This window comes from Myxocyprinus asiaticus, chromosome 12 (assembly GCF_019703515.2).
Source record: "Myxocyprinus asiaticus isolate MX2 ecotype Aquarium Trade chromosome 12, UBuf_Myxa_2, whole genome shotgun sequence".
NCBI lineage: Eukaryota > Metazoa > Chordata > Actinopteri > Cypriniformes > Catostomidae > Myxocyprinus > Myxocyprinus asiaticus.
Genome location: NC_059355.1, coordinates 34,689,033 through 34,716,450, shown reverse-complemented (window position 1 = coordinate 34,716,450; position 27,418 = coordinate 34,689,033). Strand labels below are relative to the sequence as shown.

Sequence of the window (27,418 nt, the reverse complement as noted above, 5' to 3'; positions counted from 1 at the left end):
GTCTTTAAAGGTTTCTTCTCATGGCACTTTGCAAATAAAAACAAAATACAGAATATAAAACATGCACAATACACAATATCTAAAAGCAAACAAAACGTATGACAACATAAAACAACATTTTAAAAAGGGGTAAATAGTAAAAGCTCTTTTAAAGGAAAAAAATAAAATAAATTGGTATTGTACCAAAAATGTTGTAAATTGAGCTTAACTTGCATTGAACCAGGAATATTCCTTTAAATGACATTATTCAGTTCAGTACAGTGTATTTGTATAATGCTTTTGAATATGTATTTTTCTAAATATTGATATACATTTTGATTTTTAAGTAGATGTGGATTAAATCTAAGGAGGAAACAAGACTCAGCTGGAAGCCCATCACCTTGGGCTAACACATATTTGATTAAATTTATACAAAGAATACAATTTTAAATGTTCATTTAAACACATGTGAACAAGCCACATAGTAATATAATAATAATAATAATAATAATAGTAGTAACTAATTAGTAATTGAATTAAATATGGTTATAATGGCTTCTAATAGAATAGAAATCCTTATGAATCCAAGCAATATGCAAATAGTAGGGATAAAGGATTATGACTATGCTCTGTTGAATGACTTGCTGCATGAATTCACTGCATGACATTAACATTTATGCATTTTGCAGGCTTTTTCATGCAAAGTGACTTACAGATCATTTTTACTACAGGGACAATCCCTCCAGAGCAACCTGAATTCAAATGCCTTGCTCAAGGGCACAGTGGTTGCAGCTCATAACTTGTACCTTCTGGGGTTCAAACCTATACCCTTTTAATTACAATCCCATCAACCATATGCATGACCTTTGGGAAAAACTCGCCTTTGAGTTAAGAGAAAAATGCACGATTTGATCAAGGTCCATCCTTCCTTGCTCAAGGCTATCAACTATGCAGCACATTTTTTTGATGAAAAATAACCTACACATCTCAAACATTTAATGCGATGTCAGATCAGAACAGCTATCTTCCCGAATCTCTCATCCACTGTCACTCCAAGATTGCTGATGTACCCAGAATTTCCTTACGACTGTGAAAACCCATCTCATGTGGCACAGAAAGTGCAAGAACACCCATCTTAAAGTAGCTGGAGCAAAACAGTGGAAAGTTATTAAGACTAGGGAAGGCAATAACTTTCTCAAAGTCACACAAAGATTTGATACTGAGTAGAAATTAGGGTCAGTGTTGAGTCTGATTAGGACTGATAATTCATATGAAGGTCAACACTGTCATATGAAAGTCAACACTGCCATCATTCTGTACTCTTTAATAGGGACACAGCAGATGGTTTGTCATTTGGACATCCACCATTATCTGTTAGGGGGCACATGGTTGATTCTGAAGGCCAAAGTAGCTTGGCACAGCACTGAGAACGTCCATGTGATCCAAGCTCTTGGTTTGTTTGTACAATAGGCCATGATTACCCATGGTTACACACACATGCACTATTTCTCTTCTCTGAGTGAGCACATACATTTTTAAGTATATCCACAACAACAGATGGGGGAAAGAGACTGATTGAAAATGGAAAACAGAATGATAATTTGTAAATATGAAAAGGATTAAGAAAAGAAAATGTTTGTGCATGCATATACAGTTGTGCTCAAAAGTTTGTATACCCTGGCAGATATTGTGAAATTTTGGCATTGATTTTGAAAATATGACTGATCATGCAAAAAAACTGTGTTTTAAGGATAGTGATCATATGAAGCCATTTATTATCACATAGTTGTTTGGCTCCTTTTTAAATCATATTGATAACAGAAATCACCCAAATGGCCCTGATCAAAAGTTTACATACCCTTGAATGTTTGTAAGCAGTAAGGGTTAAAAGTGTTTCAGTGTTTTTAGATGAAAGCTTTGACCTAGCAACATTGCTGTTGATTTTATGGTCATTAATACTCGTAATTTTGCTATTGTTTTATGCACTTAAAATGAACTTTTTTTTTTTATTAATATAACTTTTTTGAATTATAATCTTTGGCCATGCACTGTCATTGCTGTTAGATTTAATGTTTATTTCATACATGTAATGTTTAATGCACTTTTTAGAAATATCATAAGTAGCTCTTTTTGTGAGGCTCTTTTTGTTAGTAATAAAGAATGGAATATATTTTCACACAAGGAACAATTGTGTCCAGTATTATGTCAAGTTTCATGCAGTGGACTCACTGCATCAGCAGCAACAGTACAGCGATGGGCTTTGTTCCATATTGCTGCACATTTTGCAGTTGAACTATTGTGTACTCTGCGGGCAGGAACCTTAGAGGTGGCATCCACTAGATCCTTTGAAGCAATTAAGTTCAATGTGAAAGCTGCGCACCATTGGTGTAATTTCATTCTTAGAAATGAAAATATCTCTATAGATCCAGTGGTTAAATGCTGAGGTAGAACGCTCCATCTTCACCTGGCTGGCTAGTAGCGAGTATCAGTTCTGAGAGCAATACACACAATCCTCCCCCTCTCTTCCAAAAACACTTGAACATTTTACCGAACATATATCAGCGGTGTGCTGATTTAGAATTTAAATTATAAAAGATTGTAAAAAGAGGATGATTAGGATGATCAATGAATTATTAACAATTTACTGCCATTGCCTTGTTAATATGTAATCATGTAATCTATAAAAAGTAACTGTAATCCAATAACAAGTACTTGATTTTTGTAATCTAATTACGTAATCCATATGGTAAGTCTATCCCTCACAGCTTCGTTGTTATTCCCATTAAAAATCAAAGATGGTGCTACTGTGAATTAGGTCTATGCACATACATTTGCTCTTCATTCCATCTAGGTTGGGGTGTTCTCAACACAACTTCTCCATGTATGTATGTAAATGTAATACCTATGTGACCCTACAATATATATATATATAAACTCAGCAAAAAAAGAAACGTCCTCTCAATTTCAACTGCTTTTACTTTCAGCAAACTTAACATGTGTAAATATTTGTATGAACATAAAAAGATTCAACAACTAAGACATAAACTGAACAAGTTTCGCAGACATGTGACTAACAGAAATGGAATAATGTGTCCCTGAACAAAGGGGGTGTGGCCACCAGCTGAATTAAGTACTGCAGTGCATCTCTTCCTCATGGACTGCAGCAGATTTGCCAGTTCTTGCTGTGAGATGTTACCCCACTCTTCCACTAAGGCACTAGCAAGTTCCCGAACATTTCTAGGGGGAATGGCCCTAGCCCCCACCCTTCGATCCAACAGGTCCCAGACGTGGTCAATGGCTCTTCGCTGGCCATGGCAGAACACTGATATTCCTGTCTTGCAGGAAATCACGCACAGAACGAGCAGTTTGGCTGGTGGCATTGTCATGCCGGAGGGTCATGTCAGGATGAGCCTGCAGGAAGGGTACCACATGAGGGAGGAGGATGTCTTCCCTGTAATGCACAGCATTGAGATTGCCTACAATGACAACAAGCTCAGTCCGATGATGCTGTGACACACCGCCCCAGACCATGACGGACCCTCTACCTCCAAATCGATCCCACTCCAGAGTACAGGCCTCGGTGTAACACTCATTCCTTCGACGATAAACGCGAGTCCCGGTGTACCTCGGGCAGTTGTTGTTGCCATCCTGTACCTGTCCCACAGGTGTGATATTCGGATGTACCAAACCTGTGCAGGTGTTGTTACATGTGGTCTTCCACTGCAAGGACGATCAGCTGTCCTTCCTGTCTCCCTGTAGCACTGTCTTAGGTGTCTCACAGTACGGACATTGCAATTTATTGCCCTGACCACATCTGCAGTCCTTATGCCTCCATGCAGCATGCCTAAGGCACGTTCACGCAGATGAGCAGTAGAAAGGTCTCTTTAGTGTCCTAAGTTTTTATAACTGTGACCTTTTGTAAGCTGTTAGTGTCTTAACAACCGTTCCACAGGTGCATGTTCATTAATTGTTTATTGTTCATTGAACAAGCATGGAAAACATTGTTTAAACCCTTTACAATAAAGATCTGTAAAGTTATTTGGATTTTTACAAATTTATCTTTAAAATACAGTGTCCTGAAAAAGGGACGTTACTTTTTTTGCTGAGTTTACATATATATATATATATATATACCTGGCCACCAGGTGTCTTACAATTCTAATGTATCCTAAATTTAGCATAAATGTAAGTGTGAACATTTTGATGAATTGTGATTTCTGCATACAAATTTGCATACTGATTTTACGAGCTATATGTGTGTATGAACAGTGATAGAATGAGATCCACATCTCTATTTTTTGCAAACTGCTGGTAAAGCATTAAGGTAGCAGATAACCACCCTGAAATACAGTACATTATATAGTCAATGAATAAAAGTTGATGATACCTAAAATGTCAACATGACAACATTTTTGCAATTCAAAATTTGCATGCTGCATAACAAGTTTGGCTGCAGTTTTCCAGTGAAATATCCAGCTGGGGGTGCCAAAAGCGAGTAAAATGGTGTCGTATGCAGACTAGGTTTTAAGGTGAATTTTAGATGGATGTTTTTAAAACATACCTCCTAATGTAAAACTTTTGCCTGAACCTAACCAATAGTGTTTTAAAATATAAATGAGATGTTAAAAAAAGACATCCTTACCTTATTAATGCCTAAACCTAACCATTAGTGTTTTAAAATGCAGAAGCGAAATGTAAAATAAAATTTTCTGAACCAACCACATAATATTGTGCCACTTTTATGACTGTAATGTCACGTGTCATCTTAAGTTCATGGTTGGATTTGAGCTACCGCACAAGTGGTAAATCTTTTCAGCAGGGAAATCAAAAGTTTTTAATAGATGGAATCGATTTTAAGAGATGAATTGGACTGACATGATTAGAAAAACGCACACTATCTACACCACCATTTATACCGCTATAGTGGTACATGAAGAGAGACTCTCTCAATAACATCTTTCAAAATATAAGAACCTTTAAAAATCTGTGGAGTAGGCTGGCTGAGAGCTATAACTGAGCTGACTACTCCAGAGGGTATAAAACTGAGCTGAAAGAGCAATGAACAATTCCATTCCCAACAAAAATGAAACAGAACAATACTTATATTATGAAATTAGATCAACCGGGTCTCCCTGGATCTAGGTGGTGTAAAAAATAAATAAATACATTTTTTTAAAAAACAGAGACAGATATTCAAGGTTAAAAAAGCTTTCTGCATCTAGATGAAGGCACTGCAGTGTTTTAACTAACTGAATGAATTGGGTAATATTTCAAATGAGTAAGGACAAACAAACTGAATTCTAACTGTCAAACAAAATAAAATAGTGCTTTGGTCTCTGGTTTTGTGTTACTTTTTTTTTTTATTTTATTTTTTTTCAATGCAAAAATACTTTCTCTTATCCCAGCTTAATATGCATAGACAACTGTTAGTAAGCCATTTGCAGGCTGATTTCCCAGAAAAGTGTCAACACTGTGGCTCTGTGGTGCTTTCAAACACTGCTCTGTTTGTTTGAGCATGCCAACCAGCTGGACACACCAACACTGACTCAACCAATGCCATGAGTTTGGGGCAGGACAATCTGTTTCCCCAGCCAATGCCAGGTGGAGGGAGTGCAATTCCGTCTGGTGATGCTATATGTGTGACTATTACAGACTTCAGTTTCAAGCAGCAATTCAGTAACTTATTAAAATGCAATTAAATATTCTAACTTAACTAATATAACCAGATTGATGCATACACATGAAGGATGCATACAAATAATAAATGGATGCATCTGTCCTTCTACATCACTTCTCTGTCTCTCACACACACACACACACACACACACTGATCTTTCCTTGCCGTGCTCTATACCCAGGTGTGCCACTTAAATTCTCTCCCTTAATTACAGAAACCTGACAGCATCCATCACACTCCAAATGTGATTCTACCATAGGAGATATAAATAGCACCAATCTAGGTCCTCCCTATCTGCATTAATGGGTTCCTAATCACTTTCCAAGACTGTGCTCCCCCTAACACTAGGGATGAGCCCGAAGCCGAATACCTTATTCGGAAAGGCACGAATAATGACTTCAAAGCGAATAACGGATTAATCCGAATAATATAAAAAATATTCGTATGACTGATTATCCAAGAGGCACAAGGATAAAAAATAAACATATATGAAAATAAAAAGAATTTATGAATCTGTGCAGCCAATATTTCTAAATTGTGTTCTTATGAATGAAAATGCGCACATTGTGATTTCAGTTCGGATGGGCGCAGTCTCGACTCGCGAGTCTCTGTTAATTGTGCGCATCTGGAGCTTATCAAGTGTAACATTAACTAAGATACAACATCATATCCACTTTCCACTTCTTGAAATGTCTTTGTTAATGTATCACACAATTCACACGTGATTCACATTTATTTATTTATAGCCTAAACCTGAGCGCGATGTTAAATTCCTGACCTGAAGTGATGATTTCACATCGGAGCCCATCTATCCATCTTTTAAAGTTGACCACATTTATATCCACATCAGCGATTAAGGTTATTAACTGGTTAATAACTGATAAGTTAAAATGCTCCATAAATGTTTAAATGCTCCATGGAGTATTCATCTATTAGGAATATTCCTCCTTATGTAAAACGATGAAACTGAAACATGCTCTGTCTTTTTTTTTTTTTTTCTCCTTTAAACTGTGCTATCTCTGGTAAGGGCTATATAAATTTAACATTATTATTATTATTATTATTATTATTATTATTATTATTATTATTATTATTATTTAACTAAATAATGGTGTCTTATCGTAAAAAAAAAAATCCTGATTGATTTACTGGACTTTCACCTGTTTGTAGGCTATATTGATTTATTTTAATTTCTTTTAATGTTTGAATTTGTATTTATTATTCACTGGAAAATGTGTGCTTGACATTTCATATTTAGCTTGACACCTCCTGCCTTCAGAATAATGTTGTTATAGGCCTACATGCACAGACAAATGAAAATTCTGTTTCATGCAGATATTAATATCTGAAATACCAGGAGAAACCACAGTTAACAACATATTCCACAGTTAATTTAGCCTACAAATTCAGCTTCATCTGGCAAGAAAAAAAGTATAAAATAATATTTTTTAAATAATAGTTGTATAATAATAATAATAATTATAATAATAATTATTATTATTAGGCTATTATTATGAAAAGGCATATACAAGGCATGTTTTATTAATAGAAAATAGAAATGTAAGCGTGAAATTTATAAATGGTCATTTCATTTAGTTTTGACACACTTCCGGTTTAAGCCCCGCCCACACCCGGTTCTATCCGAATACAGAGACAGATAAAGATAATTTTGTCATATGAACAGATGCAGATACAAATACAGATAATGGCTTCACTGCACACCCCTACCTAACACACACACACAATCACATGAGACTTTGAGATTGACATCCTTTAGAAGAATGGCTACTTAATGATCCACTGACTGAAGCATCAGGCTAAACTTTTAAAAGCCCTTTCTCTTTGTTCCTAAATGACTGTTAAAGAGGAAATCCATTAGTATGTAGTCCGATCTCTAACAAGCACCCCTCTGTGGCCATGACTCTTATGGCTCTTCAGACAAATGGGAGTGTGATATGATTTCACAGAGTGAGAGGGTCTTATTTAAGCCTGGTAATAGCACAAAACTTTGATCATAAAGGTCTAAATGGGCAGCAATCAGGAATAAGTCTAAAAAACTATTACATAAGGGTTAAGAAAGTGCTTTTGGTGCAACATACTATGAAAAAGAATAATTTCAATTGCTCAGTTTTCAACAGTTACAGGCCAATTGCACATATGCAATCTCTAAGTATAGCATTAGAAATTGGCTCTGAACAACTAAATGACTGATAATCTTTGAGAAATTGTATCTTTCAACTACATCATTGCATTTAGACAGCCGCAATCTGCGTATGAAGCAGCCTAATCTTGGAACAAGTACAGGTATGAGTTACAAGTGGACTTCTTTGTGCAAGCCTTGTTACACTTTTTACAGTTTCTTTGGTACCATGTTCAGAAATAGGTCTCTCTGATTCATATCTTAGTCAGTTTAGGGCATTCTCTGAAAGAGTTTTAACTGGATTTGGTATAGGCCTTATTCACAGCAGCACCATCTTTTATTTTTGACTGGAATGAAAACGAGGCTGTGAGAGAAAGACTTAACACCCCTGTCTACAACGGGTGTGTCTGTTGATGCGCCGCAACGCGCCGTGCCGCAACGGCTTGAAACTGTCTAACACTGGATGTGTCGACATGAACATTCTAAATCTAAACCATTTAATTTGTGTAGTAGCAGCAGCGCAAAATGGAACGCAACAGCAGTTTTTTGTCCGTGCGACAGACGCGCCACAAGGACGCTTCCAGTGTAGACAGCATCATTGATTATAATGCCGTTCTATTGCTTTTGGCGCGACACGACACGCCGCTCGCGTCCGGTGTACACAGGGTGTTAGCGTCTCTTCAGTGACATGCACTGTATAAAGCTATCAAAAAAACTCCCAACTAATCGCATCTATGACATCTAATTTCCCACAGCTCATGTTATCTGGAATTTTTTGTCTAATGAAATTTCTAGGAAAGATATTTTTCAATGTTTCATCAGCAGAACGATCCAAAAACATTTTAAACAACTGTACAACCCATTGAAGAGACGGTATGTCTATTCCTGTCAAAAATCAAAGATGGTGCTGCTGTGAATAAGGTCATTCATTATTGAACAGTATTATAATTTTTACCACATAAGTATCTTATATCTTACAGAAGCAAGTTATCTGTCTCCTAAGTTATGCTACATGATGACAGAAAGCTGATATTTAGGAATAAAGACTAATAATTTAATGTTCGCTGAAACAAAAAAGAAAAACAACTTGCCAAATACAGTATCAATTATTGTGAATTATGACTTTACGATGGATGTGCTGAAAGGCATAGTTCACATATAAATGAAAATTGTCATCATTTACTCACTCTTATATTATTACAAATTACACTGTAGTATGACCGATTTTTTGTTCAACAAAAGAAAGAAAGTGATATGGGTTTGGAACAACATGAGGGTGAGTAAATGATGACTTTTGGGTGAACTATCCCTTTAATGTCTATTACCTATTATCTGAAAAAAATTATATTCCAAATTGTATTTGTCTGGAAAAGCGAAGGGATTTTGCATAAATAAGTCATACTTTCTGCGCCTCCGAAAAATACAAAATCCAATATCTATTGAGCTCTAAAGAACATTTAAGAAAACTTGTAAATCATGCATCTTTAGCCTTATTGTGCATTTCTTTTGTGCGTATCTTCTGCTTTATCTGTATCACTTTGTTGATCAGTTGTTCCTCAAGGACATCCAACATTTTACACTCAGTGCAAAACTTTTTTCAGGACTTTGACAAATCCTTAAATTGACAGATAAAAAAAACAAAACAAAACATTATTTTCTCAATCACGTTCAGTCAGATCAACAAAAGCACATAAAAAGTGCATTTAAAAAGTAAATAAATACTGTACATAAATTGCTTCAATCTGCCCTCTGCTCTACCTGATGTCTGTGTACTTTGTATCACTCTCTATGATCTGTTTCAAGCTAAGTCACGTCCATGCTTGGATATGTTTGTTCTGCTTAGTCCCTTTTGTTTCCATATACCAGCTTGCCCTCTACTCAGAGACCCTGGAATGTCTCTTCACACAATACAACATCTTCAGAAATAAACCTGTTTATTGCTGTTAAATTCATTCAGTCTTGCTTTAAAGCAGGAATGTAGCCGAAGGTGTCTGACTGAAGCAGTGAAAATTATCTACATTATTATTGCAGTATAACTCTTTAGGAGTTCAGTTATGCACAACCATTGCATCTCGAGGAGAGGATGTCAGTGGTGGTCCATGCAGAACAGCACACATTGTTCTTGATTTACCATATAGGGTAAGTCATTGATTCAGTGCCAAATGGTGATTGCACACCTGCAGTCTCCAAGCACAGGTTTGGGTTTGTCTGTAGCACAGGGGTATCGAGACACTGGTTGTAAATGGGAATGATAATTACATCACATGACATGGGAGATATGCAGAGGAGGAAAGTGGGGGCTTTGGCTATTGGAAACAACAGAATACGTTTTCTTATTTTCACATTAATCAGCCACCATTGTCTCTGTTGTTTTCAGTTACATCAACTGTTTATCCTCCCTATAAAGTAGATGACATTCATGGATTCTTTGCTGTTAGTGTTTTTCAATAGACTCAATTCAATTAAATCAGCATTAATGAAAATTCTGATTTATATGCAACACATACATCTAATCCACACATACTGTACATGCATATGCAAATATATACAGCATCTTAGATAAAATGCCCTTTCATTGACCCAATTGTCAGGGAAACGCTCTTCCAATTTCAGACTACTGTTTTTGAATTAAGCACTCCAATGTTGGTATAATACTGCTGTTAGTTAGGGAACAGTTAGAGAAGTTACAGTCCTCTAATATGATTAGACTTTTTCATATTTAAACTTCTTGTTTATAGAACTGGTGAATAAAAGCAATATCACATTCACAATCGAGCTGTTGTACGGATGAATCACAGTCGTGCTTCAGATTAAGACCACGCCAAGGAAAGTGCAGATGTCAAGATTTATAGTGAAAAAGAAGTTATATTTTGGTCTGTTCTCACACAAAACCAATCGTATGGCTTCAGAAGACATGGACTAAAGCACTTGATTCTTACGGATTTCCTTTATGCTGCCTTTATGTCCTTTTTGGAGCTTGAAGGTGCTGGACCACATGGACTTGCATTGTATGGACATAAATGCATCATTGCTCCATCAAAATATCTTTGTTTGTGTACCGCAGAAGAAATAAAGTCATTTGAGTTGGAGACAGCATAAGGGTGAATATATGATGAGAGAATTCATATTTTTGGGTGAACTATTCCTTCAAGAACATGCCAGCTTTGTTGGGATAAAATATGCATGTAATCAAATGGGAATTTGTTATGGTTCATTTTATGTCATATTACTCTAGGTTTTTCTCTCAAGAGCTGCTCTGGTAACACTCGTGTGTGAAGGTGTCAAGAGGCAGATTTACACCCTATCAACTGTTGTATAACTGTGTTAAACATGGATTTACAAGTTCTGCATCATTAAAGTTTTACAGCCAGTCAGAATATGTCTCCATGTGCCATTAATTCTGCAGTTCACTCAGAGGGCATGGCCAGAGAAGAAAAGTGACACCAGAAGATGGATATTGGAGGGGAAAAAAACAAGCACTCAATATGGGCAACTTGCCCTGGTGTGGTAAACCTGTTCTGTTTAAGAGCAGGTCCCAAAAGCCACGGTCATTCCGACCATCCTTCTCTCGCCAAAAGCGGTCAGTGATGGTTTTCTAAGAAAAAGTATTTATGGAGGTCAGAGGGGCGAGGCTTCAAAGCCAAGTGAGCCATCACAAGCCAATATCGCCACTATTGGAAGCAAGCAAGAAGGAGATTGACAGGGAAGGATAGTGATGTGCGGTTTAATGAAACCTGGACCCATTTGAACAATACTGGATGACTTCCTGTCACTTACAACTGGGTGGAACAGACCAAGAGTTTTTTGGATCAGGTGGAAAATCTATAGATTATATGAGCTTTTCAGTTTCATCAATGTCAGAACTGAGACAAATGCACCCTATTGCTCAAAGCTAGAATCAGTGATACAACATAAAATCACTGTAAGCTAAATATCCAGGTCATGAGTTGCTCCAAACTGGCTTTGAATCTGTCTAAAAAGAGAGGTATATAAAAATAAGCATACAGTATAAATGGAAAAATGAATGTATATACTGTACAGGTGCATCTCAATAAATTAGAATGTCGTGGAAAAGTTCATTTATTTCAGTAATTCAACTCAAATTGTGAAACTCGTGTATTAAATAAATTCAATGCACACAGACTGAAGTAGTTTAAGTCTTTGGTTCTTTTAATTGTGATGATTTTGGCTCACATTTAACAAAAACCCACCAATTCACTATCTCAATAAATTAGAATATGGTGACATGCCAATCAGCTAATCAACTCAAAACACCTGCAAAGGTTTCCTGAGCCTTCAAAATGGTCTCTCAGTTTGGTTCACTAGGCTACACAATCATGGGGAAGACTGCTGATCTGACAGTTGTCCAGAAGACAATCATTGACACCCTTCACAAGGAGGGTAAGCCACAAACATTCATTGCCAAAGAAGCTGGCTGTTCACAGAGTGCTGTATCCAAGCATGTTAACAGAAAGTTGAGTGGAAGGAAAAAGTGTGGAAGAAAAAGATGCACAACCAACCGAGAGAACCGCAGCCTTATGATTGTCAAGCAAAATCGATTCCAGAATTTGGGTGAACTTCACAAGGAATGGACTGAGGCTGGGGTCAAGGCATCAAGAGCCACCACACACAAACATGTCAAGGAATTTGGCTACAGTTGTCATATTCCTCTTGTCAAGCCACTCCTGAACCACAGACAACATCAGAGGCGTCTTACCTGGGCTAAGGAGAAGAAGAACTGGACTGTTGCCCAGTGTTCCAAAGTCCTCTTTTCAGATGAGAGCAAGTTTTGTATTTCATTTGGAAACCAAGGTCCTAGAGTCTGGAGGAAGGGTGGAGAAGCTCATAGTCCAAGTTGCTTGAAGTCCAGTGTTAAGTTTCCACAGTCTGTGATGATTTGGGGTGCAATGTCATCTGCTGGTGTTGGTCCATTGTGTTTTTTGAAAACCAAAGTCACTGCACCCTTTACCAAGAAATTTTGGAGCACTTCAGGCTTCCTTCTGCTGACCAGCTTTTTAAAGATGCTGATTTCATTTTCCAGCAGGATTTGGCACCTGCCCACACTGCCAAAAGCACCAAAAGTCGGTTAAATGACCATGGTGTTGGTGTGCTTGACTGGCCAGCAAACTCACCAGACCTGAACCCCATAAAGAATCTATGGGGTATTGTCAAGAGGAAAATGAGAAACAAGAGACCAAAAAATGCAGATGAGCTGAAGGCCACTGTCAAAGAAACCTGGGCTTCCATACCACCTCAGCAGTGCCACAAACTGATCACCTCCATGCCACGCCGAATTGAGGCAGTAATTAAAGCAAAAGGAGCCCCTACCAAGTACTGAGTACATATACAGTAAATGAACATACTTTCCAGAAGGCCAACAATTCACTAAAAATGTTTTTTTTTTATTGGTCTTATGATGTATTCTAATTTTTTGAGATAGTGAATTGGTGGGTTTTTGTTAAATGTGAGCCAAAATCATCACAATTAAAAGAACCAAAGACTTAAACTACTTCAGTCTGTGTGCACTGAATTTATTTAATACACGAGTTTCACAATTTGAGTTGAATTACGGAAATAAATGAACTGAAATACATTCAGTGAAAGTCAAAAGTTCAGCAAATCATACTGTAACTGATTCTGAGGATTCCATTTACTGAAAGTCAAAAGATCAGCTAACTATATTTTGTTAATGTAGCAGCTCTTTGAGCCACAACTCTCATATAAAATCATTTCAGTATTTACTTTGACATCTTCATTAGAATTTCATGGAAAGACACACATTCCATATACTGTTCACTGCCATTGATCAACGTGAAGAATGCTTCTATTACAATCAAAGAAGCTGTATACAATATTCCAAGCGCGCAACATGTAGACAGCGGGATTGATTATAATGGTACCGTTATGTCCATTATATTTGTTTTCTACAGTAATTGTTGATATAAAAAGGATGATGAGGTCAGTGTGGAAGCAGCAGAGAAGACAGAGAGTGGAGTTAAAGGACGTATGAGTCAGGAAGAAGAAATGAGAAAGTGCAAGGAAAGATGAGACAAGAAAAGGAAAGGTGCTATTAGAGAATAATTTGAGGATGTGAATCGTATGTAGGAAGAGGATATTGAACTCCGGGTGCATCGAAAGGACAGTTCACCCATAAATGAAAATTATGTAATCATTTACTCACTCTCTTGCTGTTCCAAATCCATATGGATTTCTTTCTTCAGTGGAACACAAAAAATACTTTTTCCGTACAATGAAAGTGAATGGTGACTGAGGCCAACATTCTACCAAACCTATGCATTTGTGTTCCACAGAAGAAAGAAAATCAGTCAGGTTTTGGTACAACATGGGGATGAATAAATTATGACAGAATTTTCAGTTTTGGGTGAACTATGCTTTTAAGTTATTATTATATAAAATAAATAAAAAACAAAAGTGGGCTGATTTATAGAAACAGAGGGGATTTATATAAAAAAAGAGATAAATGTTAAAGTACTGTAAAGGAAACAAAGTTAATTATGCATGTGCAAGTATTGCTTTAACTGTTTGTAAATCATTTTTTTCTGTCCTTCTGCCCCTGTGGAGATCTGTGCACCACACTGCTGCATCATCAGCTGCTTTCTTAAAGCATTCCTAGTGAAGCTCAGTAGTGTTTCATCACTAGTTTCCAACCAAAGTGGCAGAGAAATTCTCTGTCCCCATCCATCGCCATAGCAACCCACCAATCAGCCAATTACAGCATGAGCTGAGGACTTACCCATTCATCACAAAGTTCTAACCATCACAGGGCATACAAATGAGGCCTTTAAATAAAAATAGTGGATTCTCTGAAGTGCAAATTTCCTTTGGGATTGCATAGTCATCTATAGACCTCAGGGACTGCACTTGAAGTGGTATAGAATCTGTTCCGCTTATATGTAGTGGTCTTAACACATGAGATAAGCATGACTTGGATTTTCTGTGAGTATCAGGCAGAGGTTAATGATGAATGAGCAATTACTCAAACATCTGCTGCCATTCTGTTTGCTTTCCAAACACTGCCAAAAAAATAAATACCTTCTCTCTAGCCAACCCCCTCTGCCACCAGCCCATCCCCACTTGGCTCAGCCCGGAGTCGCCCAGCTGCTCTACCTGCCTCTGGACAGTCCTGTGGGCCCTGAAAAGAGGAGTCATAGAGCGAGCGCAGTGATCAAGTCTTTGGCTTAGCAGAGGTGCTTCATTACCAAAACAGATTCGGAAGAAGAGACTGACAGCCATTCAACTAAAAGTGAAGAGCAAGGCAGGATCCGGGCTTCTTGCTAAGACTAGGATGGATTGGATTCACTCCTGAGATTAGCTTGAATTGATCAGCCTTATCTCCCTGTCTGATGTGCAGTGAGATGAGCTCCCACTCCTTGCCTGCATTGAGCCAAGAGGCCTTGGGCTCTGTCTAATGCCATCGATTTCTCCTGTTTCTGGGCTCAAAAGTGCCGTTGTAACACCGGAGACATTTGCCCTAGTGGCCACCAGAGGTCGTTAGGAGTTGAGAGACTTTTAGTTTGAAGTTTTGTGTTTAACTTCTTGTGTCTCCGTTCCCGTTTCCTGCCCTGATTGTTCCCAGCTGTATCTCATTTACCTTGTTTACCCCAGTGTATATAACATCCTTGTGTTTGCTCAGTCTTTGTCAGATATTGTACCTGTTACCCTACATGTAACATTTGTTCTGTTTCCAAGTTTTGTTTTTGTTTTTGTTTTGTTCCTGTGTTTTCCCAGTTTTGTATCTGGACTAGTTTTGTTATTAAATATAAGCTGCATTTAGATCCTGCTCTCTTGACTCTTCCTGCAATCGTTACAGAACAACTGACCATCATTATGGATCTAGCAGCTTTGCAACTGCTGTCTCTCAAACAAGGAGACATAACCATCGAGCAGTATACTGAGTGTTTCTGCAGTCTCGCCCAGGATTTTAATTGGGGAGATATTTGTTTACATCTACCATTTTGGACTCAATGAGCTGGTGAAGTCCTGCTTGCCTAGAGGCAAGTGTGAACTCTCTTTAGTAGAATTCATTGACTATGCTTTGAAGCTCACATTCTCCCCTTACACTGTGGGGTATGGCAGGAACCCCGTGATGCTGCCAGCGCCCACGCCTGCCACGGTCCACGTGTCAATGCCCATGCCTGCCACGGCCAACAAGCCAGAGCCAATGCCCATGCCTGCCACAGCCAACGAGCCCACGCCAGCTACAGCCAACAAGCCTCGTCCATCCCAGATCCAGCTTTCATGCCCACTTCAGCCCTAGAAGAAGGGGAGGCCACTATGGGTCAAGTGGTCTCCGAGCTCCCTTCAGCGGAGACCACTTTCTCCCCAGCCTCGGTGGAGACTTCCTTCCTAGGGCCTCCCATGGCTCTGCCCCTCGAACCTCCCATGGCTCTGCCTTCCTTCATCGAGCCTCCCATGGCTCCACCTTCTGAGTCTTCCACAGCAGTTCTCACGGCCATCTGGAAGTGGAGGAGGAGAAGAAGGGCTCCTGCCAGTGCTCACGGCCACGGAGGTCGTTCCCTTATCATTGCCAGTTTTCTCAACCACGGAGGTTGTTCCCCATCACTGCCAGTGCCCATGACCATGGAGGCCATTTCCCAGTCACTGCAAGCACTCCCGGCCACGGAGGCCATATCCCAGTCACTGCCAGTGCTCCTGACTATGGTGACTCTGCCCTCAGTGTCTTCCACGATTCCGCCCGCTCCTCCAGAGACTCCTCTTACAGCGGCTCTGCCCACTCCTCCTCCAGCGGCCCGCCTCCTGACCCTGTCCCAGCCCTGTGGCCGCCTCCCAGGCCTCCTGACCCTGTCGCAGCCCTGTGGCCGCCTCCCAGGCCTCCTGACCCTGTCGCAGCCCTGTGGCCGCCTCCCAGGCCTCCTGACCCTGTCGCAGCCCTGTGGCCGCCTCCCAGGCCTCCTGACCCTGTCGCAGCCCTGTGGCCGCCTCCCAGGCCTCCTAACCCAGTCCCTGTCCAGTGGCCACCTCTCAGGCCTCCTGACTCAGTCCCTGCCCTGAAGCCACCTCCCAGGCCTCCTGACCCAGTCCGACTGTCCGCCTGATCTGCCCTGGTCTACCAACCATCCACCTAATCTGCCCGGGCCGGCTTGGTCTCCTGGTTTACATCAGTATTCGGACTCCCCATTCACTCCACCTTGGCTGCCTGGTTAGTTTTTCCGTCTATTTTCCCCTGTGCTTTCTTGGTCTGCCAGTTTCATAATGTCCTGTTCCTCCCATGAACAATATTTTTAATTTTTTATTTTTTTTTTGGTGTTATTTGGGTTTAGGAGCGACAGGAGTCGCTCCGGGGGGGGCTATGTAACACCTGAGACATTTGCCCTAGCGGCCACCAGAGGTCACTAGTAGTTGAGAGACTTTTCGTTTGAAGTTTTGTGTTTACCTTCTTGTGTCTCTGTTCTTGTTTCCTGCCCTGATTGTTCCCAGCTGTATCTCCTTTACCTTGTTTGCCCAAGTGTATATAATATCCTTGTGTTTAGTCTTTGTCAGTTGTTTTACTGTTAACCTACATGTACCCTACATTTGAACTGTTCCCAAATTTTTGTTTGTTTGTTCCTGTGTTTTTCCAGTTTTGTATCTGGACTAGTTTTGTTAAATATAAGCTGCATTTAGATCCTGCTCTCTTGACTCTTCTTGCAACTGTTACAACCGTGGCCACTTAGACAGACATGCAAAGTAACAACAAACCAACAGTTAGTAGAGTGATTGTTTGTCAATGAAGATGGACTGTCAGTGCAAAATTACGATTTCTGATTATGTCCTGATGGGAAAAGGTGTATATACTGTATATGGCTGTAAAAGTCTAAGTTTTCAATGGAAGAAAATGCTGTTCTACAATAGTGTGAATGAGAGGCTTATATGTAGCTAAATGAATGTTAAAAACTTGTTAGTGTGGATATGGCTTAAGACAAACGGAGTGAAAGAGAGAGATGGTTTACATTAAAATGTTTGACAGTTGGAGTTTGAATCCAACTTTTTTTCTGAATGTAGAAACCAATTTACATATACCTCTCCAGTGTTTTCACTTGTTTTGGTGGACAATGTGATGTTTAGCATGTTAAATTGGTAAAAGTGGCGAACATGTGGCTCCATAGTGCCAATAAAGTGTTATGATGACCATCTTTTGACATTGCCTCACCCTTCAAAGTTTAAAGAGTGGGAAGACGACATGAAGCGATGGCCCAAGGTTAGTTATGATGATATCATTACCTAATTTAAGTTATGACAGCCAACAACAGCACAAGTTGAACCTGAACTCATTTTCACTCCAGCTAACACTAAAAATACTGTGCATTGCTTCATATAGAGACCGGAACCAGAAAACAGTCCGGCGGCAATCAGAATCATCACAGTTTCACTCAGAGGTTGGTTGGTCAGGTGAACTGTGGATAGTCTTAGCCCATTTGAACATTCTGTCAATGAAAGTCTATGAGATTTTCCAGATTTTTATAAACTGCGGTGTGAAAATAGTAACAGTTAGAAAATATATCACACTATTCCAGAACATTCTGATGGTCTGTACCAAGTTTGGTGGGTGTAGCTTGAAAGCTCTAAATGGAGTTAGTGACAGAATTTGGGTCTTGGTTTAGGGATAAAAAAAAATAAAAAAAGTCCAAACCAAGTTTGTAGAATAACAGTGTTGACTTTGTCAAGACAACATTATAAATGGAGAAAGAGATTTTACATAAAAAATAGGGGGTTAATCACATTTCAAAGTTTACTGTAGTCCCTATGCGTATGCAAGTAAATCCATAGAAAGAAAGCCCCACAGGTATCAGCGAACAGTGTAAAGTGTCTTCATGTCTGGCTCTGCTCTAGGCATGTCTGAATTACCTTTTTGGATTTTACATACAGTGATTGAAAGACCCCACTGTTTCCCACCGGGAGCATTTCAGAGTCCAATCAGAAGTTCATTCAGACTCCTCTTTTACCACTGACCACCAACACCACACCAACTGGGAGAATGCCAGAGTTCTGCATGCATCTGTATTTGCATGGAAACCACATCCATCGAGCAGCAGGTAACAAGCAGGGAGAACTGAATCAAAAGAGACGGTGAATATTTCTGCAAGCTGCTCACCAAGAGGTAATCAGTGAGCAGCTCTTTTTTTCACATTCAAATGTATTTGTTGATATGCTAGAGAGTGCTTGAAATCAAGCTGTCTAAAGAGTCTCTCTCTAAAACTATCTGTCTCTTCTCAAAAAGAGAAGCACATTTGAAGATATTTTTAGGGTATGATGCACATGCTTGATTTACAAGGATTTTACTAGGAACAAGTACAGATGTGTGTTCAAACAAAACATTTATCTTATATCCCTATATATGTTTTTTCAAATCCCTTGTATTTGCTGTTGTTAAAGCAAACATCCTTCACTTATGGGTTTTTATCATCCAATGTGGGCCTTTTTCTTATTTCCTTTTAGTGAAAGTATATTTACATTTACATCAATTTGCCTGGCCTGTACACTTGCATAAAAGTCTCATTATTTTTGTACACTAGTCGAGTATTAAAGTGATACATTTTAATACTCATTTTAGTTTCTTGACTTTGTTTAACTACTGCACTATAAATAAAAATAAAAATAAAATTATTTTAGGTAATCTACAGTAAACAATATGCCTCTTGTGGAAACTTCTAGTGTAATGTTGGCCTCAGTCAGCATTCACTTTTTTTATTGAATGGCAAAAAGATGCAATAAAAGTGAATGGTGACTGAAGCTAACATTTTCATCTCTTTTTGTGCTTCACGGAACAAAGAAAGTCATACAGGTTTGAAGCATTATGAGGGTGAGTAAATGATGACTGAATTTTCATTTTTGGCCATAATATCCCTTCAAAATCCCTTCATAATATTCCGTTTGAACAAAATACTTACGTCAGACGGACGCACGACTCCCCCACAATCATTTCGGGAATTTTGGAAATCCCTATCAAAACTTCAAAGAATACTTAGATATATGATAACAATTTGTCATTTTGATATTTTAATGAACTGTAAGACAATATTAAGTTGTTAGGCTCAATAAGACACATAAAAAACAGATTTGTAGAATTTAAATTGTGGTCACCGTGGCTGAGATGCATAGTGTATAAGAGCTATAAATAATACATAGCTCATTATAGATGCTTTAAATTGTCTTAATGAGTTTTTTTTGTTTTTGTTTTTGTTTTTTTTTTTGTTAACACTATCATTTTTCAGCATGGATTGCATATTTAAAGATAATGAGGGAGGGCCGCTCGTCACAGACGCAGCATAATAAATGGACAAAGATAATGACTTAACTGTTTGATTGTGAGCAACATGTAGTGTTAGATAAATACCTGCAAAACTACGTGCATATTAACTGCATGCATATTAATTAACCTCTAGCGATGGTTTAGTTTTAAGACAAAAAGATGATTTCATGTTAGTAATTTAGGAGTTGGCTTCCAACAAACATATATCAAGAATTATATCTTGCCATTATTGAGTGGTGAAAATCAGTATTCACTCTGCAAGAGTCACTCAGTCAGTGTCTGTAAGTTCCTTTAGAAAACAGTGTTTAGAATTTTCCAACATAAAAATCTAATTTGGATTATTTTTTAAAACTAGAACAGATAATGGCCAGTTTTGCATGTTGCACTGTGTCACCCCAAACATTAAAAATAACTAGTTTTATGTTTATAGTATTCTATTGTTTATGAAACACCAGGGGACCCCCCAAGTTACATTATTTTGGTCTTATGGGGGGTCCCTTAACTCTTATGTGGGGTCTGGGACCCTCCAAACCCCCCTCAATTTGAACAGTGTTCTTAGTTTAAGCACGTATTTCTACCAGATCTAATCTTTAATATTACTTGAGTTGATATAACCTACTGTAATCAGGTTGATTGAACGTAATAAAAAATATTTATGACTTGAATAAAAACTACTAGAAGTTATCACAAGAAGCATATTGTTTACTGCAGATTACCTGAAAGAATTTTATTTTATTTTTATTTACCCTGCAGTATTGTTAAAGTCAAGAGACTAAAATGAAACCACAAAGTGGAAGAATGCAGAATTAATACATGTTGCTACATTAGTTGAAAAGAAGATGTGTTTGGTTCTGTTAGCTTGAGTAATCAGGGATCATGGCTGGTACCTTTTTTTTTTTTTTTTTTTTAGCTTAATCAAGGTGTGTTTCAGCTTGTTGAGTTACAACACTTTGAGTTGCACTTTGATTGTAACTGATGGGTATGTTTGTGATTGTGAGATTGCCTTTAAATGGTGTTGTTTTACAATGTGAAGAGAGGGGAGAACTAGATGACAGGAAGCAATAGATTGCAGTGGCTAGTGAGAGTATGCCATGATATAGTCCCCTTAAGTGTCACTTCAGCTACCTTTAGCCAACAGATGGGGTTAGAATAATCACAGATTTCTGTGAAGAGTGCATGAAAGGCTATAAACCTCTGGTTTTAAAGCTATGGGATTGAACAGCACTCTTGAGTAATTTTGCTATTAACAAGAGGAGCTTTGAATTAAAGGGGGGAAAAGTGTTCCCTACAGGTTTGAAATAATTTTACATGGCAAAAAATTTATTCATCTTATTTTATTGCATTTTGCAGACAATTATGCATTTAGAAGATGCTTTTACCAAAAACAACTTACAGTGCATTCAAGAAATGCTATTCATCAGTAGGCTATGTGGAGGAATCAAACCCACAACCTTGACATTGCTAGCGACATGCTGTACTGGTCGAGCTCTTGGGAGATAATGTTTTCATTAGGCTTGACAGATACACCACAAACATAACTCACCTTAGTTGGTCAGTGGCAATGGTCAAAATATTCTTTATTTAAAAAAATAAAATAAAGAGTATAAAAGTATAAATTGTACTAGTCCCAATGCACGTACCTGAAGAACTCCATGAAAGAAAATCCATAGCCATGCTGTTCAGCAATCCCAGCGCACACCACATTAGCAGATGCTCCAATCAGTGTCCCATTTCCTTTGGGAATACAGAGGGATGAGAAAAATGAATGACTAGCTTGAATAACTCTGATAACCTGAATAAACACAGAAACACTTATATGTTTAATGTAAACAATGTTTGCCAAAACAAAAATGTTTCATATATATACTCCAATCACTCTTGTCTGCCATGAGAGAGAGGTCTAGGAATTTGAAAATGTTTCATTAGATTGGTATGTTCTCTACAAACACAGTGCTGCACAAATTGAGATCTTTATAAATTAATATTAAAATTGATTTGGCGCCAACACGCAAGGCATATTTTGTTATGCTGATTGCAATTTAAAGTTATCCACTGTGCAATCACTCCTTTAAAGTATCAGCAATGAAATGACCTTTAGCGATAAATTGCAGAGGTGATTTGGCAAGCGTTTCTTTTGTAGTACCAGTATTAGTAATGTATTGCATGGAGAAAGAACTTCTGTCCCAACTCGAATCACAGGAATGATAGCTTTCTGATGAAGGACTGAGGACGCCACTTCATCAATAGCATGTCTAGAAAAATTTACTCTAGAGCATCTAGACAAGTTCTACCACTCATCCAAGTGGCTTCATCAGATGTAGAATGGTGGAGATTTGCAGAAATTTTCTCTCATCTCACGCCTCAGTGTCACAAAATTGCAAAACAGTGACAAAGTGTCTGGGTGAAATAGTGTCAGGGTGAAATAGTGTAAATGGATGATATTCTTTATTGCACTTGACTACACCAACTGCATTGCTTTGATTTTGAAGTACGATCTTTTGGATGTACAAGCTTCTGTTTTAGTGTGTTTGAGATGTTGCGAGTTGTTTCTGATGTATTTTTGGGAGTCCTCAAAGGCATGTAGTGATTTTCTTGATATATGTGGTTGTAACATTTCATTTTATATTTTTTTCTGCTCAGATGTTTGTGTGGAGTCCACTATCTTCTCTAAGAGCTGTTTACAATATCATTCATTCATCTCTGCTCTGGCAGTGATACTCCAACTTACACTGTGATCTTAATTCACACTTTGAGGATGGTGACTCCCACAATTATTCACATGTCTTATGATGTCAAAGTGTGTGATGAGGTTACATGCTAGGGAATCTCCATCATACTATAATAAAAAATGAATGAAAACTAGGATGTGCAATGAAACATCTTCAATAGATAGAAATGGAACATCCAGGTTGCATAATGCTACATCATGCACAATACATAATTGGACAGCTGCTATTGGTTTTGTTCCAGACCTTTTACTTCAATTAATCATCTACGCTACTTCTACTTATATTATGTATTTTTCTTTTTAAATTTGCTTTTTGTCTCTGTCATATTTGTATTATTTTTGTATGCTTTGTGCTTCATATTTATGTATCTATTTTGAGTGTACTACATGCATTCCCCTCCCCCCACACAATTTATTTATTGTAGTATTAATGGAACCTTTGTATTTGTTTTTGTTGTTGTGGTGAAACCTAATAAAATGTTATTCACAAATAAATAAATAATAGAAATAGATGACCGACATTGTTTATGGCGTCCAAAATGTAAGGATTTTGATTTTTTATTTCTAGGTCACTAATCAAATGAGTAAATTTATGACTTTGACCATGTTAACTCCTTTGTGTGGCAGATTTTTCTTCAATTTCCATCAACTGAAACACACAAGATGCTTTTTGGAACATCACAAATGAATTTGTAATAAACACAAAACATAAATTTCTTCAATAGCTTCATTCTCAAATGTCTTTAAGGTGATGCATTTTCCTATTTGAACAATTTGAAAGACCATAAATAAGCTTATGGTCATTGATTTGTCACTTCCTGAAAGATATTTCTCTTAAAATTCTTAAAAGGTGTCAGCATGACAACAAAGCCAGGAGCCTGCCTTAGAATCCCATGGATCTATACTAGAGCTAACACATCTCCTGTGATTAGACCATAGGGCTGCCACACCTCTCTCTCTCTCTATCTATCTATCTATCTATCTATCTCCGTGTCCTTAGAGCCAAACATGCAATAAGGCATTTTCAGATGTAGATGGATCTATTCTGCTCTGAGGCTTTCAGATGTGAGTGAATGGGGAGTGGCATTGAAAAACCACAGGTTATTAAAGCTACCACAATGTAAAAATGAGACCTATTTTCTATGAAGGCTTCAAGTACCATCTTAAAGTAGTTTGTTATATATCACAGAAAGATTTAGGTGAAATAATTACAATTCTTTAGGAGGTGGCTTACAAAAAAGAAACACCACAAAGTGTTTCCACAAAGGTCTTCATGGCATAGTGTTTATTTCAAGGTAAGCTCTTAAACTCCACTTGAACCAAGGCTGGTAAAAGGGCATGTTTGCATTAAAACATACTGACTGTATATAATACACAGTGGCCCCAAAAAGTATTTGGATGCTTAGGTAATATTTAAAAATGTATGCATTTTATTTCCTTAGATAACAAAATATCAAACCCTTCTCTGTTTGATCTTTTTTTATCTTATGCAATAACACTCATATACATTCATTTTACTTCTGCAGGCATGCTTTTCAAGCATAACATTTAACCAAAGGGAAGACTTTTTGGTTTTAAATTGTAAAACAATGGTTCAAAATGAATAAAAAATATTTGAACACTTTCTGGCTGTCAAATTTAGTGGAAAATGTCTATAGTTCATGTGAAGAACCTGTGGTTACTCTGCAAGGGCACCTACAGTATGTGAACTTAAGGGGAACTGAATTGATACTGTACATCCACAAAAATATTACTTGTTGGGAGCAGTTGGTTAAAAGCATGTGTGCATTTTTAAGTGTGGCTTAACATTCCAAATATTTTTGGGGGGCCATTATATTCGGAAATATAGAATGTAACTGACCTCCAAGACAAGCTCCCATTGCCAATGCGAAGATGAGAGGTTTGATAGGCAAGTTGACATCTGCATCTTGACTGAGGTTTATAAGCACAGGAATCTGTCGAAAAATAAAGATAATAAATTTTAGTCTTCCGTTGTTTGTAGCTCATTACCATATGTATTGCTAGAACATTTAGCAGTAAACATTGTTGGCTGCAGTTCTCAGGCATTACAAAACCAAAAGAAAAATTAACAACTGAGCAATACCTAATAGAATGCACCATCTGTCAAGAATTAAACATTGTGGATGCTGGGGTCATAAAAAAAGTGTTACAGTATATGTATATTCAATAATACGGACAGCCATCCAACCTATTAGCAGACTGTGTTGTAGCCTATCCTTCAAGGCAGTTAGAACAAGATCAATAGCATATGACGTTAGATTTTCTCTTCTATTTTTTATTTTTTTTTACAGACACACTGAAGAATAAACAGCAAATGAAACCCTTATAAAACAACATGTATGTTGCAAACATCACTGCTAAGGCCTAGTATGAAGCCTGCACTGATAGAACAAGCTAAAAATACTTATGGCTATAGCCATCAGTACTTAGCAAGGGCATGTAATGGCAAGAGGCAGAGAATGTCTCCCTGTGGCTGCAACAATCCACATGCATGCATCCATTTCTCAGGGCATATAAGCATTCGATTTTCTCACCAGCATAGCATAATTTAAAGATTGCATATTTGGAGAAAATGCTTTCTGCTTCTGAGAATCCAGTGTGTAGCCACTTGGCTGCTACATGCTGGCTTTGCAGCTACCAGCGGCTTCAGCTGCAATTGACTTGAATAAATTACACAGCACAACTGTGATTACATTTTCTACTACATTTGCCATCCGATTCATTCAGTTGTGGTATCGCCACTGTGGATGGGAGGGCACCGAGAGGCAAAGCAACCGTACACTTGTGCTGACAAGAAAATAGCAGTTTTGTGTTTCCAGTGGAGCGCAAAGAGCGAATATTAATCTGGAGGGAAAATCCTAACATGACACAGGTGGCATAGAAACACGGGTATCTTACAAGTCTCTGTATTCTTAACTCATATTTGTCTATTTATTTGCACATGGTTGTTAATGGTTGATAATTGGTTGATGATTAACAAAGGTTAAATTTGATTATGTTGTCCACACATGAACAGCTGCTTGGGAACAAATTATATGTGGACTTTCAAAAGCTCTTTTTCAGTTCTCTTCTTTTACAGAGGTAAACAGATAAAGTTTATATAGGGTAGAGCGGGGCTAGTTGTCAAATGAGGAAGTTATCTTAAGCGCTATATCTCAGTAACTATAAGGGTTTGAGTCAAAAGTCCAAATAAAAAATTATGTGTTTTCTCTAGCAGTGATTTTGCATGTTGGTTTCAAACACCAAGTTCAAAATCCTTTTAAATTTGACATTTTTTGTGAATTCTATGTTCCAAACTAAATTTCCAATATCTTCATATTTTTTGTTATAGCTCTTGAGTAAACAAAACTACAACGGGAAACATTTAGGCTGAATGAATCCCAAAGGGCCAACTAATGAACTATATATTCATTATATAGGCTATCTACATAATGAATGTAGATTTTAGTCCAGATGTGTTCACGGGAAAATAATATTTCTTCATAAATGGTCAGGGTTGGGGCAGGTTATCATGTGTTTCATATAGTGTAATTTTTATATATTTTAATCATTAGAATCTTTCAATGACCAAAAGAATGTTTTGATATTTTTGTATGTTACTGTTACCATTTTTCTGGTTCATGAATTGTTTTGTGTTGCATAGCTGTTTTAATGTTTAAATTGTTCATAAAAAGCCTAAAATAGGTATGGCAGCTTCCATTGTCTCAACTTGCACCACATACTGTGACATCCATTCAAATGTAATATGCACAGATTAAAATTCATAGTGCATATCTCTGTGAAGGTGTGAACCAAGATGACTATACTATAAGGGACAGATTCTTCAAAGGAAAAAGACTGCAGGGTTCTCCTCAGGCGGCTCCCATGGGATTTCCTTTAATGTTTTCAAGGGTTCCCACTGGGGAAATATGTCATGAAAATCTAGCATCAATTATCTATGCTCAGTTTATCTTCCAGTATAAAGGTCTATCACACAGGCAGGACCTTAGGTTACACAGGTTAAGAACGGTCAAGGATGTTTATGCTATATGATCACTTTTATTAAATCCCACAAGCACTTTGGTCATATTGCAATTGCAGATGAAATTTAATTCATTGGTGAATCACCCATCAAATGGCACAGGAGATAATAGGAGCTCTATCACCAGAGTGATGAGGACTTCTAGACAGTGTATTGATCTGCAGATCAGCTGTTCAAAGGTCCATGTGAACATGTGTGATTGAAAGTGCATTGAATGTTCAAACTGAACATATCTTACCTGATACATCTGCACCAAAAAACATGAGTAGTGCATGATGGCCAATTTAAAATTGCTTTATGGATGGTGTGATATGTTTTCATCAATACTTTTATATTTTTGAAACAGGTGAATAAATACAGAAAATGCAGAGCATATGTGTTGTGAGACAAACAGTTTGAAATAACTAAATGCAAGCTGATTTTCTGTTGTTGTTGATAAAGTCAGAAATAGGCACACTATAGGTGCTCTAAAGAAAAATTAAGTGTATGTCATTTTTAGTCCAGATTCTAACAGGGCATGTTTGTGGAACTACTGAAAGGTTTATTTTATTTATTAATTCTATTTATACAGTGGCAAGGCC

The 27,418-nt window shown here is 37.8% G+C and overlaps 1 protein-coding gene across 1 annotated transcript in view; it reads right to left on the bottom strand.

Moving 5' to 3' along the window:
• oca2 (oculocutaneous albinism II) overlaps positions 1–27,418 on the bottom strand; it is a 128,089-nt gene that overhangs the window by 7,619 nt on the left and 93,052 nt on the right. Inside the window, exons 22-23 of the mRNA XM_051712745.1 lie at positions 24,657–24,750; positions 21,708–21,801 (exon numbers count right to left, since the gene is read on the bottom strand). Coding sequence (XP_051568705.1) covers positions 21,708–21,801; positions 24,657–24,750 — 188 coding nt within the window. The remainder of the gene's footprint in view (positions 1–21,707; positions 21,802–24,656; positions 24,751–27,418) is intronic.